This window comes from Crinia signifera, chromosome 9, assembly GCF_055691185.1.
Source record: "Crinia signifera chromosome 9, ASM5569118v1, whole genome shotgun sequence".
Lineage (NCBI taxonomy): Eukaryota > Metazoa > Chordata > Amphibia > Anura > Myobatrachidae > Crinia > Crinia signifera.
The window spans coordinates 73,767,469-73,786,277 of record NC_139225.1 but is presented as its reverse complement, the minus strand read 5'-3'; the positions used below and the strand labels follow the sequence as shown (position 1 = coordinate 73,786,277).

Genomic DNA, 18,809 nt, shown 5'->3' with positions numbered 1-18,809 from the left:
TGCAACTGGCACGACTGGGGACAGGATCTGCAACTGGCACGACTGGGGACAGGATCTGAAACTGGCACGACTGGGGACAGGATCTGAAACTGGCACGTCTGGGGACAGGATCTGAAACTGGCACGTCTGGGGACAGGATCTGCAACTGGCACGTCTGGGGACAGGATCTGCAACTGGCACGTCTGGGGACAGGATCAGCAACTGGCACGTCTGGGGACAGGATCAGCAACTGGCACGACTGGGGACAGGATCTGAAACTGGCACGACTGGGGACAGGATCTGCAACTGGCACGACTGGGGACAGGATCTGCAACTGGCACGACTGGGGACAGGATCTGCAACTGGCACGACTGGGGACAGGATCTGCAACTGGCACGACTGGGGACAGGATCTGCAACTGGCACGACTGGGGACAGGATCTGCAACTGGCACAACTGGGGACAGGATCTGCAACTGGCACAACTGGGGACAGGATCTGCAACTGGCACGACTGGGGACAGGATCTGCAACTGGCACGACTGGGGACAGGATCTGCAACTGGCACGACTGGGGACAGGATCTGCAACTGGCACGACTGGGGACATGTAAATGGGACCTGGAAGAGTTCAAGGGAAATTGCATGTGATAAATCGCGGCTGCTAAAAAGCACCCATGGTTTGCAGCTAACGGCTGCCCATATGATTTTTCTTATGTGCAGCATGTCTGACATGATGTGCATGGGATTGCGCATCTGGTCGATTAAGATTTTGAACATGTGCAATTTGGCCCGATTTTACCCAATTTCGTGTCACGATCCGTTGGAATTTGGTAAAAACAGGCCAAATCTCTCTAGTGTATTGGGGTTTTAGGTCTCCAAGCATGTGATTTAATCAGATGACCAAGAAAGCTCCACAGAAATGTTCAAAGTTGCATTACTTTATATCATCTAATTTGAAATCTAAAAAACCATGTTCGACATATTTAAACTTAAGTTCTCTGTATTTCAACTACAACCTTTGTTTAAAGCAGCCTGCCCAAAAACCAGAAAAAGAAAAGCATAACAAAAGGAGTCGCCCAGGACTATACTGAACAGAAGAACATGGTGTTTTCATCTCAAATGTCCAGTGGGAGGGAAAAACTACTTTCTGCTCTGAAATCAATTAGTAAGGGACACCCCACCAGATGGGAAAGCCATTAAACTTATCACCATCACTAATAGGCTGGTATCCAGTGGACAATTACTGTAAGCGCCCAATCCCCTGTCGGCAGGACCATGCAGTTCTGTCTTGTTCTCAATTTAACTATGGTAAAACAAGACACACGCAGGCGTCTTGTAAGGAGAGTTTTTCAATGTGGCCAGGACAGGGGTAACATATGCAGAAGTTGGAATTGCTGACAAATCGCAAAGAGGAAAAAAAATGAATGGTTGGGAATCATTTTAAACAGGAATGCAGTTGATCTGGCCAGAACCTTGTGGAAGCCAAAGTAGTCCTCAGCAATGTGTGCCCCAAATAACTTGGAACCTGGTGACTGGAATGATTTTTAATTGTGTGAAGCCTGTTGCTGGAAATAACTGTGCAGGAAACAGTTGCATGAAAAAATTCAAAGGGATTCCGCAGGAAGGATAATGTATTTTTTTGGTAAGGAACCAAGAGCTCACAAAACAAGTGTCTCTGAAATGTAACCCTTTCAAAGGTGGCAAACGGTCGTGTAAAAATGACAACCTAAACAACCAGATTAATGTAAGAATGCTATTGCTACATGTAATACTGCATGTATAACCCTTCACCTTTCCCACAGGCACATCTAGAATAATACAAATGCAGCTTTGTGCTTCTGACACCCATCCCAAAATAACACACGGACAGTCAATGATGCAAGTTGTGTAATAGACAGTGGCTGAAAAGGTCGGACGCGCCAGCACTTTAACTACCACTGAGTTGCGGATTCTAACTTTTATATTTGTGGAATGGTTTAAAAAAGGAAGGCAAAAAAATCTCATTACCCTGCAAACCTGACATACATAGTACAGGCGACTCATCTCTACACATAAAAAGATGCTGCAAGTCACAGTCATTTATCCATGAGGTAAAGGTAAAATAGTTACCATCTGCTGCTTGGCCAGAACGTCATTATAAACGGCCTCCCGTCTCTTGATTTCCAACTCTTGGCTTGATTGTCTGCTTAGAGACAGAGCCTGAACTTGGGATTCTGTCAAGGTTGGATTTTCCTTCCACTGGGGGAACACAAATTACAGGATGATCAGAGGGGCGTAGTATGTTAAGTCAAAAGACAGACATGACACCAAATTCACATACCACTGATGAAATGATGTCCTCCAGAGGATGGATCCTCGCAGACGCTATGCTATTCGTAGCTTCCACCACTTTCTCTCTGCCCTGGTTAATCAGATCCTTGAGGGAGGACAGGAATAAATGAAAAATGGAACATGGCAAAATATAATACATACTTAAGTTCTACAAAGGTAAGCAAAAAAAAACCAAAAAAAAAAAACCACATTCATATATACACATACATATGGCCAGTTTTTGGTAGGAGGTTGAGCCTGCTACTAGTAGCACACTAGCACAGCTATACGGTATATCACTGTTGCCACTTGATTAAGTGCTCCAGTAAAACACTGGAAGGCTATGCGTATGAAACCTGTTCCCTGCTACAAGCAGTATGTGTAATAGGATTACAAAGCGAAGCATACAGAGTTGTCAGAAGAGACATTATGTGGCTTCTGGGCCACTCTCTAAGGATCACACTGAACGTAATCTTGCAATTCAGAGGAATTGTTCATGTTAAGCCTAACACTCTGTACACATGGGACCTTTTGGATTCTATTACTTACCTCCAGTTGCCTGTTAGTCAGGGAAGACAATGCTCCTAAGTTTAAGGGCATATAAGATGATTGAGCATTGTTGAAATTGATTTGGTTGTAATTGATCCCAGCTGCAGCTGCCATGTTCAAACGATTGGTCAAACCCTTAAAGTAAAAAGACAGTTTTAAATATAAATTCTGACCGTTAAAGAAAAGCAGGTTTGAAGGAAAATAAAAAACAAAAGTCCAACCAGTAAAAAAAAAAAAAAAAAGTGAACTGGGATAAAGTTCCACGTTTAAATAGTGATTTATTTTAGGTTATCATATGTATATTTACATTGACTGCAGAATGTTTTTACAAATTTCCTTGTGGATATAGGGGCCCATTTATTATGGAATGCATATTCAATGTGATCTGGGTGGGATCCTAATGGTGTATCTGTGTGCAGTTAGTGCTGACTGCAGGGCACAGGGGCTGGCGGTACAGAGAGTAGCCCACGGACTACTGTCATTCTGAGATGGCCGATGGGGGAGCCGCACATGCGCAGTTAGTGCTGACTGCAGGGCACAGGAGCTGGTGGTATGGAGAGTAGCCCACGGACTACTGCCATTCTGAGATGGCCGATAGGGGGGCTGCGCATGCGCAAATAGTGCTGACTGCAGGGCACAGGTGCTGGTTGTACTGAGAGTAGCCCACGGACTACTGTCATTCTGAGATGGCCGATGGGGGAGCCGCACATGCGCAGTTAGTGCTGACTGCAGGGCACAGGAGCTGGTGGTATGGAGAGTAGCCAACAGACTACTGCCATTCTGAGATGGCCGATTGGGGGGGCTGCGCATGCGCAGTTAGTGCTGACTGCAGGACACAGGGGCTGGCGGTATTGAGTACCCCACCGACTACTATTATTCTGAGATGGCCGATGCGGGCGGGGCGGGGGGGGGGGGGGGGGGGGGGGGGCTGCGCATGTGCAGTTAGTGTTGACTGCAGGGCACAGGGGCTGGCAGTACAGAGAGTAGCCCACGGACTGCTGTCATTCTGAGATGGCCGATAGGGGAGCTGTGCATGTGCAGTTAGTGTTGACTGCAGGGCACAGGAGTTGGCGGTATGGAGAGTTGCCCACCGACTAGTCATTCGGAGATGGCCGATAGGGGAGCTGCGCATGCGCAGTTAGTGCCGACTGCAGTGCATAGGGGCTGGCACCCTAATAGCCAGGTTTCAAGCATATCAATGGGCTCAGCACAAATGGTTTAGACATACTGACTAAGGTACTAATTAAGTCACCTGTGGTCATCCATGGATATACATATACCTGGACCAATGTTCAGAAGAGGCGAGGGGATATTTTTGAATTATGTACAACTAGTATGCCACACAAGTTTTTACTTTATGAATTAATAAATTATCCCCGTTTCAACTGATTATGTAAATCCATGTAAACGGTATTAAAAGATAAAAAGTGAAGAACAATTGTACAGGAAACATGGATAAGGAATCTGGTCCCTGGAGTTATCTAGGACATGGCTACAAAACAGCGATCTGCAATTCAAAGTTGATTTGAACATAGAGCCATAAAGGAAAAGGCAGAAAGACATTTCTATATAGGATCGAAAAACTATCTGCATTTCACAGGAGGTGGGCTAACCTTCTTTTCGGCTTCATATTCATCCCACGCAGCCTTCCTATCCTCCTCAGTTAGAGCCTCTTCCTCCTTGTGGTCCAGTAGAGAGTCATGCTCGTGATAGGTCACTATTTGCTCCTTTCTGATCTGCAGCAGCTCTGCAAGCACAGTGTCCTGAGTAGGGGAGGACACAGAACACACAGGCTGTAACACCAAGCGCACTCAAACCAAACAAACTGGACCTCAAACTTTTGAATAGACAAGTATGCTGCATACATACATCAGTATTGGAATGACCATACTAAAAGTATATTCCTCTGTTAATTACCTAACCAAAAGGAACATAAAATAAATTAATCACTATCCTCATTTATTTGATCTTAAATTGTTGCAGAAGAAAATGGTTAATGGAAAGGGGATTAGAAACTAGAACATTTAAATCAGAGAAGGTTAACTTTCATAAAACCAACCACCACCATTTAAACCACGGGTGTCAAACACAAGGCCCGCGGGCCAAATCCGGCCCGCCAGACCTCATCATGTGGCCCGCGCGAGGAGATAGCACGCAGGGGCAGTGTGTCTAAAACAGGAGTGCTGCGGGCCGCGTCCACGGCCGCCTTACCTGTTCCTCCACTGTCGGCGGCCATGTTCCTGTAGGCACATATGTATGCGGCTACAGAAACATGGCCGCCGGCCTCCACGGCTACGTGGAGGAGGGCCCGGCCGCCTGTTCCCTCTGATGCCCGGCAGTGACAGACACTGGGTGGGGACATCATGACGATGACGCTGCCCGCCCATGCGTCTGTAGAGAAGTAGGAGCAGGCAGGGAAGCTGGACCGGGAGTCAGGGACAGTGTGGCCGCAGCAAGCAGTGAAGAAAAGCTGGAAGCCGCAGCAGCTGCAGGACAGACGGAGAAACAGTAAGTGAGGATGAGGATCACACTCACAATAACAAAAATATATATATTTGCTGTTTCCTGAGGTGTCCCCGTGTATAATAATAATAATGCCATGACACCACAGGCTGCTCCTCCTGTATAATCATTTATGTGTTATGGCATTACTTTTATTATATTATACAGGGGGAGCAGTCTGTGGTGTCATGGCATTATTATTATACAGGGGGAGCAGCCTGTGGTGTCATGGCATTCATTTTATATTATACAGGGGGAGCAGCCTGTGGTGTCATGGCAATATAATTATACAGGGGGACCTACAGATACAACCGGCCCTTTGAGGGTGACCTAACTGCTGATGCGGCCCCCGATGAATTTGAGTTTGACACCCCTGATCTAAACCAGTGATGGCTAAACTTGACACTCCCCCAGCTGTTGTTGAACTACACATCCCAGCATCAGTTTTACTATTTGGCCATGCTAAAACTGATACAGGGCATTCTGAGATGTGTAGTTCAACAACAGCTGGAGTGTCAAGGTTAGCAATCACTGGTTAAGCAGTGTATACGTCTCACAATTGATAACCGTACCACACACAGAGACACATTACTAAAAGCTGCAATACTGGCATCTTGGATATGTACCCAGATAATGATGCGTTCAGTAATCAATACTTTAGTTATCACTGAGGGTGTGATTATAGTACGCCATACACCTTTTTCAAACACAAATTCCAAAAGCAAAAGAAGCCAAAAACTTTATTTCTTCTGAAACTTTGAGTTTTCTTCAAAATAATTACCTTTTATTAAAATATATAGATACAACGGTACTTGTTTCCTAGCACGGCCACAAATCTTGGCCATCGGGGGTAATTTTAGTGGCCTGCGACGCGACCGACGCGATGCCCCCGATTTTTCCATTGAAATGCATTGAAAACAGTGAAAAATCGGGTCGGTCGCGTCGTGCGCGCCTAAAAATGCTGAAATGGTCCACCCGCGATGGCCGCGATTTCCCCATAGGGAACAATGTTAAATGCCTCAATTTACCCGCGATGACCCCGATTTCCCATAGGAAACAATGTTAAATGGGTCAATTTACCCAAATCATCATAGGGAAGAATGGTAAATGGGCCAGAAAGCCCAAAAAACCCCCCTGACCAGTGAAATGTCCCCCCAAAAGTAGTTCACGCCACCCCGCGATGAACGCGAACCCGAAGCGTTGCGAGCGCGAGTCCGCGAGGGGCGGCGGTACGCGTTCTCCGACCTTTTCATACCCCCACTATCCACTAGGGCGTGGAGTGAGAATAGAATAGTGTGGCGAGCGCAGCGAGCCCCGCGAGGGGACGCGGATACCTTCACAGGTAAACGCGTCCCTTCGCGGGCTTCACAGGTATCCGCGTCCCCTCGCGGGGCTCGCCACGCTTCGGGCTCGGTGGCTCGCCACACTATTCTATTCTCACTCCACGCCCTAGTGGATAGTAGGGGTATGAAAAGGTCGGAGGACGCGTACTGCCGCCCCTCGCGGGCTCGCTGCGCTCGCCACGCTTCGGGTTCACGTGGATCACGTGGTGGCGTAAACTACTTTTGGGGGGACATTTCAATGTTCAGGGGTGTTTTTGGCCCATTTACCATTGTTCCTATGATAATTTGGGTAAATTGAGCCATTTCACATTGTTTCCTATGGGAAATCGTGGTCATCGCGGGTAAATTGAGGCATTTAACATTGTTCTCTATGGGGAAATCGCGGGCATCGCGTCTGGCCCATCGCACCCGATTTTTTTGCGCATGCGATGCCCGCGATGGCCCCGATTTTACCCCCGATGACCGCGATTATGATCGTTGTGGCCGTGCTAGGAAACAAGTACCGATACAACTAATAATTTGTGGGATCTTCAAGTTTAAAAATACTTTCTAAAAACAGACTGTGAGGGTGTTCTATGTTACAACAGAAAAAGTGAATTAAACTGCTGTATATGTATCCACCTTCTTGTATACTAGGGAGGTCTCGCTTATATCAGTGGGGTCAAAGTAGGAGAGCTGCAGTTAGAATGTTGTGAAAAAGCCATGAATGGTATCTGAGCTCACCCCCATGCGGCCTAAGCAATCAATGTTTTAGTGACATCCATGTTTCATCAGAAATTGCTTATATTACCTCAATCCTTTTTTCTTTGAAATTACCGGCTATTTTTGAACCCTGGACCAGAATTCCATTGAGGAAAATGCTGCATTACCACTGCCCATATAAAATTGTAAGCAATGAATAAGGTCCAGCTCAGTTGCTTTAGCCCAGGACAGGGCAAATAATCCATTTTATCTGCTCACATAAAGGCAGAGAAGAAACCAGAAAAGTACATCATAAAGGCCCCCACACACTAGAACGATTTTTTGGCCCATTGTCCGATTTCCGACCGATTTTATCGAGAATCTGCAATAATCGTCCGGTTATTGCAGATTATCGGTAAAAATCGGCCGATATAAAAAATCGTTCTAGTGTGTGGGGGCCTATAGCATTTTCACCTGGCTCTTATCAGGGGTTGTAAATGCATGTACAGACAATGGAGAGTTCAATGTCTTGGACCCTTAGGGTTCCTTACAGCACAGAGAACTTTCATTCCCTCTACCAAACTATTTTGAAAGGACTGTCAGGCCAAGGAACAGCATTTCCCACAAAGAATGGAGCACTTTCCTAATTTCCTGTCTATCTGTAATGCCCAGGTAACCATGTACATATGACAAACAAAAATCTGGAGATTTGCCGAGCGTTATCCTGAGTCATAGATTGACTCTAGGTCGACAGTCATAAGGTTGACCACTATTGGTCGACAGGGTGAAAAAGGTCAATGTGCAGGGTTTTTTTTAATGAAATTTTTAGCCGACAGGTCACTATGGCGTGGAGGGATTATATAAAAGTGGTCCAACAGTGGCCTGGCGAGCCATGCGAGGAGACGCGGTACACTTAGACGGTGTAAATTACGACTTGCACAAAAAAAAAAACATGAAAAACTCATTTCGACCTTTTGCATGCCAACCTTTGGATCCTGTTGACCTTTTTACTGTCGACCATTAGAGATCAACCATATGACTGTACGCCTAGACATTGTAGATCTAAAGTACAATAACCTTCCTTAACAGGTTGTGATCACGGTACAAACAAATTCTCCCACATTCCTAACTCTAAAGCACCTGAACTACTATATGTAATAGTGCAACAGATCGAGCCAACCAGAAGGACCGAATACTGTGACAGGTGACAACCGAACTGAATTCAGGGCACTCTTCATCTGTAACATTACCCAGTATAGATTATTGAGAGACACACGTTACTTTGAGGAAAACAGTGCTGTGCCACTGGTATCCAGAGGACTAAAAGACCATGTCTAGGACCAGGGCCGGGGGGCCCGGGGTCAATGTAGACAGAGGGGCCCCCTCCCACTTGTAATTACTGACCTCTAACAGGAGAATAGTACACTGTCAAAACACAGAGTAAAGGCGGTATAAACTTGGTCAATGGGAAACTGCAGACGTGTGTGTGTGTGTGGTTTAAAATAAACATAAATAATACATATCGTCACATTGGCAGATAGGCAGAATACAGTAGGTCGAAAAAGGTCAACATGATTTTATTCAATTATTTCTTACTTTTCATACTTCACCATGCACACCACACGGAATCCAATGGGGAACCATTTGGTTGTGTTGACCTTGTGCATGTCAACCTAGGCATAGTCTGTGAGCTACAGCATACTGTCTAGTATGGATTTATTTGTGTTGTGAGACTTGAACTAGATTTGCTTCTTCTACGTGCACAATAAAGAACATCCTGGCACACACCTTGCTAAGGTTCCACACACAAGGGCATTAAGACTGCAATCAATGTCCCTAATATAAGGTGGATTTCCAGCTACAATCCTTAGCAGTCTTATGAAAGCCTACATAGCATGGCACTGTGATATGCTAAGACATGTAAAAATAAGCCATGTGACTAGGGAGGCCAATCCAGTGATCAGCGGGATCCTGGGATTTTGTCCTAAAATTGTTGAGATTTATTTTATTTATTAAGTCATTTATATAGTGTACACATATCCCACAAATCTTTACAGAGAAAATTTGAACATTCGGTACTTGTGTAGTTTCACGGCGGCAGCTTACACTACATTTGAAGCTATGCTAATGGCGTAGCCCAACGGCTGCCTTACTTGTGTAGTTTCACGGCGGCAGCCTAAGCTACATTATCAGCGTAGCCCAACAGCTGCCTTACTTGTGTAGTTTCACGGCGGGAGCCTAAGCTACGTTCTCAGCGTAGGCTGCCGCCGTGAAATTACACAAGTAACTACCCTACTGTTGACGGGAACTGCATCTCTGTCCCCGGCAAGCCTAGTCAGCACCTCTCACCGCCGGCGCTAGCATGATCCCCTCTCTTTGGCGGAGAGGGGATCATGGTGGTGCCGGCGGAAAGGCGCACCATCTGTTTGAGACGCAGGAGCATCTCAGATGCTCCAGTAATGAGACTCTCCTGCGTCCGAGTAGCTATATTGACAGGGTTATGGGTTCTGTAGCACGCATGCATCCTGTCCAAAGAGGGGGTGTGGACGCAAGTGCGTCTCATGCACAATGAAGGAGGCATTTGTCAGTGCTCCATGTTACATACTGGCAAATGCCTCCATTTGAAACCCCCACTATCCACGGCAGCCCGAAGCGTGGCGAGCCCTGCGAGGGAGACACCTTATGCGCCCTCCTGACCTTTTCATACCCCCACTATCCACATCGGTGTGGAGTTGACATTATATAGTGTGGCGAGCGCACACTACTTCTGACTGACTACGCTACTTCTGACTGACGCGGGCTGCGGGAACTACGCGGATTCTGAAAGGGACGCTACGCTGACGGTGGCAATTAAACTGTGAAACTACACCTTGACAAGTTTTCTTTGGTGACCAGGATGAAAAGCTCATGATGTTTCAGTGGTTTCTGGACCACCCATAAAAGCACCCGAGACACACTTGGCACCACAAAGAGCCAAACACTTTGTAATAACTCCTGGAGTCATAGCACAGCCACTGTCCCAGGCCAGAACAATACATGCATCACACAGAACAAGCTTATTACAATAGAAGAGCATGTTGCCAACTAGCTGTCAGTACATCTGTGGCTGCTGTAACATTCTACTGGAGAGGGTCCAAACATCGTATTGATCACCTCAAGGCCCCTCTTTTAAATGCCACAGACCAGCTCATACATTTTCTGCTTTCTGCTGCAGTTCACATTGTTAAAAGCACACACTTTTAAAGATGAATGCATAAAAGGACACGATCAGTTCAGGTCAGGTAAAAGGACTTTCTGTGTATTGCATAAGCAAAAAAAGTAGCAGTCTCAGAAGCTTGTATATATATATTCAGCATTTGGATCTCAGGAGTTCACTTCCGGTCTGCTCTGCTATAACTGTTTATTGGGGTTATTTACCTTCCCCCTGAAATTGCGATTTAACTTTGGATACCATTGGATTGCGATTATACCATGCTATATCACTGTTGCTGATCCCTATTGTGTAAACCATTTCCAGTTTTGTCTTTCGCATGAAAACTTCCGTTGTTTTTTAATTAAACAATGACAACTCTATAGTGTGAAATTGCTTTGTACTGCTCTGCTTCCAATGCCCGATGAAGTCAAGCTGTTGACGAAACGCGTTGGGCCTGTATCATCTCTTGGAAGATTCCTGAATAAAAAATTTTATGATTCTGCTTCTGACTATTATACTGTCTGTTCAATAATACTGTTGTATATGCAAATGAACTGGCGCACTCTGATACCCCATTTTCTCTATCTCTAAACCTTTGGGTCCTGTCTAACAGGGGGCCCCTCAGAGTTGCTGCCTTCTCTCTGTGAGGCGCGGTTGGGTTTTTCGGACATTATATATATATATATATATATATATATATATATATATATATATATATATATATATATGCAATAAGATCGCACTCCATACAAAAAATATTCAACCGCTGGGGTGACGTCCAGAACTTTCCTTACAAGAAACAAAGTCCATGTATATAAAGACCAAAAAGACACACTCTCCAGACTGTTTGATGCAAAATAAAAAGCTGTGTATTTGTATTCACATAAACATCAAATGTAAAAAGAAGGGTACTCAACGTTAGCGTTTCAGTCCATAAAGGACCTTCCTACAGCTGTAGGAACCTGCTGTGTGGTCCACGCTGTGCTTCACCCCAAATGGATGCCCTTGTTGTCTAACTCCTGAGGAAGGTCGTTTATGGACTGAAACGCTAACGTTGAGTACCCTTCTTTTTACATTTGATGTTTATGTGAATACAAATACACAGCTTTTTATTTTGCATCAAACAGTCTGGAGAGTGTGTCTTTTTGGTCTTTATATACATGGACTTTGTTTCTTGTAAGGAAAGTTCTGGACGTCACCCCAGCGGTTGAATATTTTTTGTATGGAGTGCGATCTTATTGCATATATATATATATATATATATATATATATATATATATTTTTGGAATCCGCACACAATTCATAGGATCATCACAGTTGTGCTCACTCCAAGGCACAAGACCATCAAATAGAGTTTTTTGAAAGGAGGGCACTCACCAATTCGCAGAAAAATTCTTTTATTCAGTTCATTAAAATATTGAACTCAAACAGTTGTCATCAACGTTTCGGTCCGCATTTCAGACCTTCGTCAGGACAGACATCAGGGCAACAAGAGATCTTACTCCAACAGAGACCTCTTTTGGAGTAAGATCTCTTGTTGCCCTGATGTCTGTCCTGACGAAGGTCTGAAATGCGGACCGAAACGTTGATGACAACTGTTTGAGTTCAATATTTTAATGAACTGAATAAAAGAATTTTTCTGCGAATTGGTGAGTGCCCTCCTTTCAAAAAACTCTATATATATATATATATATATATATATATATATATATATATATATATATATATATATATATATATATATATATATATATATATATATATATATATAAACACTTAGCTCCTTAAGTTTGCTTTGTTTCCAGCTAATGGGGCTATAACCGTGTAAGTTGTGTCGGTGAAGTTGGTATATAAAGAGAATAAGGAGGCTGCAGCTGCTCCAGCTTCCTGTCCAGAAAGCACAGGAAAATAATATCATGCAGCTTAGTAAGTATAAACCCAAATTAAAAACTGGGGTATTGCTATCAGCTTCTCTGATCTGCATTACACAACACTGCCTTGGCGGAATAACCTTTAGAAGAAAAAATCTAAAGCTAATATTTCAAAGCTGCATTTTTATTACATTTCTGGGATTGGTGATAAGCTGCCAATTTACAATTATAAAACCTGTCATATATAATCTGCCAACACTAGGGCGGGGAGCCAGGTTTAGCACTCATCTATTAACCCTTGCTTGTTAAACAGCGTGGCTTATCCTATATTGTTACTTCTGAATAGTATATTAGTTAAAGACACCAGTCTCTTTCAATAGATCATCATCGTCATTCGTAAAACAATACGAAAAAAAATGCAGTTTGGGGGGTGGAAAATGTACAGAGACGTATTTGGGGGACAGAGGGTAAATGGAAAAATAAAATAGGGGGGGGGGGGGGGGGGGTAATTTGGGTGTGTCACTATTTCTATGCCATACTTACACACTGTGTGGTGGTTATCCTGATCAACAAGGGAGACCACCATATAATCTTTTTACTGTAAAGTTTAAGGTGTGTCCAAATGAAAAGGAGACTTTTGCTGTAGCGGTGCTGTATATAATCGCAGTGGGTTAGTGTGTTTAATGCATTTGTCCCAGTTGCGCATGTGTAGTGAACACCTTCGCCTTAATATCTTCATTCCTGGAAAGAGGTTTTGCAAGGTTGGATGCATGATGGATTCCTCCAGATCAGCCCAAAGAGCTGTTATCCAATTTCTTTGCACAGAAGGAAAGCATGATGAAGGTGGTGTACGTAGTGTCTCGCACGGTGCGCCATATTCCGGGACGCAAAACCATCAAGTACTTCCCACTGCCCAGGCAGACGCACATTGTTATCAACCCTGCCAGGATTTTGCTTCATCGTGCAATACATTTCTGAAGCATGCTTGCCTTCGACGTGAAAAAATGTGATAGATGTATGTACCATTTTACTCATTGGAAGTGCAGTGGCTTTTCTTACCAATTGAGCATTTGTGGGTAAACAGAAGTGAATCATGTTTCTCACCACATAAGTGCACCTAAGGAAAACATTTAAATCACAACTTTTTAAATATTTTTCCTGAAATTAGTAACCAACTTTTGGTCTAGGGGTGCCGTGAAAAATATTCCGATACTACAGGGTGCCGTGATTCAAAAAGTTTGGGAACCACTGGACTATGGGGTATATTCAATGGATGTCGGATCCATTCCGAAATTCTTTTGACGGAATGGATCCGTCATCCATTATTCAACGCAACAGCCAAATCCAGATGTTGGATTTGGTCGCTAATTGATGCTCACCTGGACTGCGCAGGTACAGGGAGAGCATGGCCGCAGGAGCTGGGACGGGTGAGCTGCACTCACCCGGCCCAGCGGCGGGACAGGTGAGCGCGGCGGGTGGGCGGACAGGAGGACAGTGCCATGCAAGCTGATGCTGCTCATTCAGGCCATGCAATATTTCCAGGCAACTACCCCACAAAAATAGCTGCAAAACAGATGATACAAGTAGATGTATACCAGGACAGGATGGAAGCACAGGGGATAGGATACCTGCTGACCTGCATCTTTTAACTACTACTACTACTACTACTACTACTACTGAAATGTGCCTAATATGGAAAAGGACATATTCAGCATTGAGTATCGAGGGTATCTATGAAAACCTAGTAACACAACTATGTATATGACGGGATAGGGGTCACTAGGTCTACAAGCATTAGGACATTAGGTAGACTACTGTAAGTTGACAGTCACTAAGGCGGCAATGAAAGAGGTCGGCAAGGTGGTTTTTCATATTTTATTATCCGTGGGCATAGAGTGAGAATATAATTGTGTGCAAGCGTAGTGAGGCATGGTGCCCAAAGCCTGGCGAGAGCAGTACATTTATATGATGTCCATGTTGACAAAGGTTCAACCTAACACCCATGTCAACCTATTTCATGTGTCTACCTAGTGACTGTTGACCTATAGTGGTTGATGACCCATACCGTATATGACATAGCCTACTCTGGAATTATACATTACATGACACTAAAGCTACAACCTATACATTATATAAATCAGTATGTTTGCTGGCTATAATATAAAACAAAAATGGACACACCATTTGATTAAATAGTAAAAGCAAGAGATGAGAAATGTAGGCTTTAAAATCACTGCTGACAGTATTAAAAGATTAATTTGGATTTTAATATAACTAGGATATTGAAAATCAATAAAACAAAAAATCATTGTAGCAACCGAAACAAACCCTTTCTGTATTTGTACATGCATCTGAACTTCCATCTTTAAGATTTGAGCACCATCTTATCCGTGAATAAATTATTAGCTACTTCCATTACTAGTGAGAAAATACAAAACCTAAACCCTCAGTGATAGACTGAGTTCCCACAGATCAGGCTGATATGAATGCGGCAACTACTGGCTCCTAAATGACAGCTGGGAGGCCAACACTTGGCAGTGCGTTGCAGTTCTACAAGCTGACGGGGAAAGCTGCTTAAATAAAGGGTGTGTGATTGAGGCGCAGGTCGGTGCAAACAACTGATGGCAGAGACTAATTCTGTACTTGGCACATACTACGGCAGCGTGTGGTATAAGCTGCTGAATAAGTATGCATCTGTATGGCTGCTTAGCAAAGCATATTTTTTGTGACATCCCCTGAAAAGACCCATCTTTCAGGAGCAGAGAAGTAACTGCAAGTATTAAAGTATCACTTGAATGTATCTACAGGTGACCACAGCAGACATCCTTTAAAATATAAGCTCGTAAAGCAGGGCCTCTCCCCTCACGTGCCTTTCCTTCTCTTCCAACGCCATACAAGGACACCTAACCCTTGTTTTAGCAATGTTTATATACCATGTAATTGTCCTATATTGACTTTCTAGTTTTGCTCATTTATGTACTTCGTTAGGCTCTGCTGATCCCTTGTGGCGTCAAAAATAAAAATAATATTGGAGATATGCTGTGATCCCCCACTTTCGAATAGAAGAGCAGCCCCATAGCATTCCAAAGCTTGGCCCAGTAGCTAATGCCACCTTCAGATAGCGTCAGCTGCTGTTGGCCTGCACATTGCAACATTTACTAGCAGAGGGATACATAGCACATGTGCGGTCGTGTGCCGGGGTCCCGATAAGAGCCCCTCTCCCTGCCTGAGTTTTATCAAATACATTTGGGTTCTAATTGCCACAAAACATTTTAACTATTAAGTCTAAAAGCCAATAATCAATAAATATGCAAATTGGGATTGTAAAATTCTGCCTTTCCTCTAAGTTGCTACTCATTGTTACGGTAAGACGCAGTATTCTGCCGATGACCAACGCTCTACCCATAAGGTGTATGTGAAATTGCTGGCTACAAACTTTTGAAAATTGACTTTAAAAATAGGAGAAGTATCATAATAACTGATGGTATTATCAGCATGCAGAATAAGATCCATTTCTAAATTCAGGGGGTAAGGGGATATGTGGGGATGGTTAAAAGGTAATTACTCCATTTTAATAGGAGAGAGAGAGAAGGTTTAATTTAACGAGGTAAAAGCAATTATCTGCAATCAACCTCTGATCCAGATTATGGACATATTAAATAAAAATAGTTTTCATGTATGTACATCTGCACAATATCACTTTTCTGTATCTAATTGTTTATAGATTATTATTATTCCCATGTATTTTTAGTGTATGCTAAAGTGCTAGCTTAGTCCATAGCACTATAGAATTGGGGCAAAATTCCACAAGTAACAAGACTGTATACCAGTGGTCTCCAACCTTTTTCGGGGTGGGAGCTACTCGCGACAAAATAAACCGCCCGAAGAGCTACTAAATTTAAAAAAAATTTAAAACCTGCATAATATCCCAAAAAATGCCCTTTACACATTATGCCACACACCGTAATGCCCCTGACACCTTATGCCACACACTGCAATGTCCAATATGTCACAAACATACCTCCCAACACGAGGCAGAGGAGACATCTGCGCGTGCCGAAGGCACGCGCCCAAAATTAGAGGGTTCACCTACTACCGTGGAACTCCTGCGAGGCTACATCCCCCATTTTTTGAGGGCATGGTCAGCTCTCTAAGAGCTGTAGCCACATGTGGTGCGGCCATGGAAAATGGAGATGTGATACACATATGACCCCAATAGTGCAGTCTTTGATGCCCATTATACCTATGCCGCATACTGTGATGCCCATTATACATATGCCCCGCACTGTGATGCTCCATTATACATATGCCACACACATGATGCCCATTATACATATGCCCATTATACAGTACATATGCCCCACAACGTGACGCTCCATTATGCAAACATCCCACAGCGTGACGCTGAATTTAACATATGCCACACACATGATGTCCATTATACATATGCCCCACATCGTGATGCCCATTATACATATGCCGCACACCGTGATGCCCATTATACATATGCCCCACATCGTGATGCTCCATTATACATATGCCCCACTGTGATGCTCCATAATACATATGCCCCACTGTAATGCTCCACTGTGATGCTCCATTATACATATTCCCCACTGTGATGCTCCATTACACATATTTCCCACTGTGATGCTCCGTTATACATATGCCCCACTGTGATGCTCCATAATACATATGCCCCACTGTGATGCTCCATTATACATGTGCCCCACTGTGATGCTCCATTATACATGTGCCCCACTGTGATGCTCCATAATACATATGCCCCGCTGTGATGCTCCATTATACATGTGCCCCACTGTGATGCTCCATAATACATATGCCCCACTGTGATGCTCCATAATACATATGCCCCACTGTGATGCTCCATAATACATATGCCCCACTGTGATGCTCCATAATACATATGCCCCACTGTGATGCTCCATTATACATGTGCCCCACTGTGATGCTCCATAATACATATGCCCCACTGTGATGCTCCATAATACATATGCCCCACTGTGATGCTCCATAATACATATGCCCCACTGTGATGCTCCATAATACATATGCCCCACTGTGATGCTCCATTATACATGTGCCCCACTGTGATGCTCCATTATACATATGCCCCACTGTGATGCTCCATTATACATGTGCCCCACTGTGATGCTCCATTATACATATGCCCCACTGTGATGCTCCATTATACATGTGCCCCACTGTGATGCTCCATTATACATATTCCCCACTGTGATGCTCCATTATACATGTGCCCCACTGTGATGCTCCATTATACATGTGCCCCACTGTGATGCTCCAGTATACATATGCCCCACTGTGATGCTCCATTATACATGTGCCCCACTGTGATGCTCCAGTATACATATGCCCCACTGTGATGCTCCATTATACATGTGCCCCACTGTGATGCTCCATTATACATATGCCCCACACACTGTGCGCACACAGTTTTCATTTTTTTTTTACCTCATGTAAGTCTGAGCAGAGGCTGTGGCGCAGGACCGGAGCAGACATCAATCACGCTGAGCAGAGGCTGTGGCCGTGGCGTCGATGAGAACGTGCGCTGGGGACGTCAGGAGGACGCGGCATGAAGTCACATTCAGAGACCTCTTGCCGCCAAGTGAGGATGAAGAAAGTGCGCTGGGGACGTCAGGAGGACGCAGCATTAAAACACTTTCTGACCTCCTGCCGTCAAGCAAGGTACCGCTACGCGGCAGGAGGTCACTTAAACAGCCCCGAGCTACTGGAAAGGTCCCGGCGAGCTACCCGTCGCTCGCGAGCGACGGGTTGGCGAACCCTGCTGTATACGATGCAGTAAGACGGGTCATGCCCACAAATTAACATTTACCTAAAAACCTGAAATGAAGCTAAAAAACAAATAAAACAGTTTTATTACTTCTCACATAACCAGCGTGATAAAGATTGGATCCTAAATTGACTCAATGAAGTGGCAAAAAAACTAACAAACCTGTAAAAAAAAAAAAAAAAATGAAAAAGAAAACAGAAAATGCTGCCATACTATAGTCATATAGTACAAAACATCTACAGCCAAGTTCCCAACTCCAGACACCTGTATGGCAGCAGTACTGATCTAGCTGCAGCTGGACGCCATCCCTGAAACATGCAAATATGTCCTAAGTTAGTATTTTCAAAATGTAGCTGTTTACCGCCCTTTCTAAAAAATAAATCGAGCTTTAACCTCTGTACACTAAGGGCAGTATTCAATGAGAAAAATTCTCCGTGTTTTATGGAGAATTTTTGCTTTTTTCGCCTTGGACGGAGCATTTTGCTCTCCAAAAGTGAACCACCCTATTCAATGTGAAATATTCGCCGTCTTTCTAAGTGATTTTCGCCGT

The 18,809-nt window shown here is 44.1% G+C and overlaps 1 protein-coding gene across 3 annotated transcripts in view; it reads right to left on the bottom strand.

Moving 5' to 3' along the window:
• ATRX (ATRX chromatin remodeler) overlaps positions 1–18,809 on the bottom strand; it is a 171,534-nt gene that overhangs the window by 3,290 nt on the left and 149,435 nt on the right. For all 3 annotated transcript variants that reach the window (XM_083159237.1, XM_083159236.1, XM_083159238.1), the window contains 4 exons: positions 4,450–4,599; positions 2,837–2,971; positions 2,298–2,393; positions 2,087–2,215 (listed from right to left, as the gene is read on the bottom strand). In XM_083159237.1, coding sequence (XP_083015363.1) covers positions 2,087–2,215; positions 2,298–2,393; positions 2,837–2,971; positions 4,450–4,599 — 510 coding nt within the window. The remainder of the gene's footprint in view (positions 1–2,086; positions 2,216–2,297; positions 2,394–2,836; positions 2,972–4,449; positions 4,600–18,809) is intronic.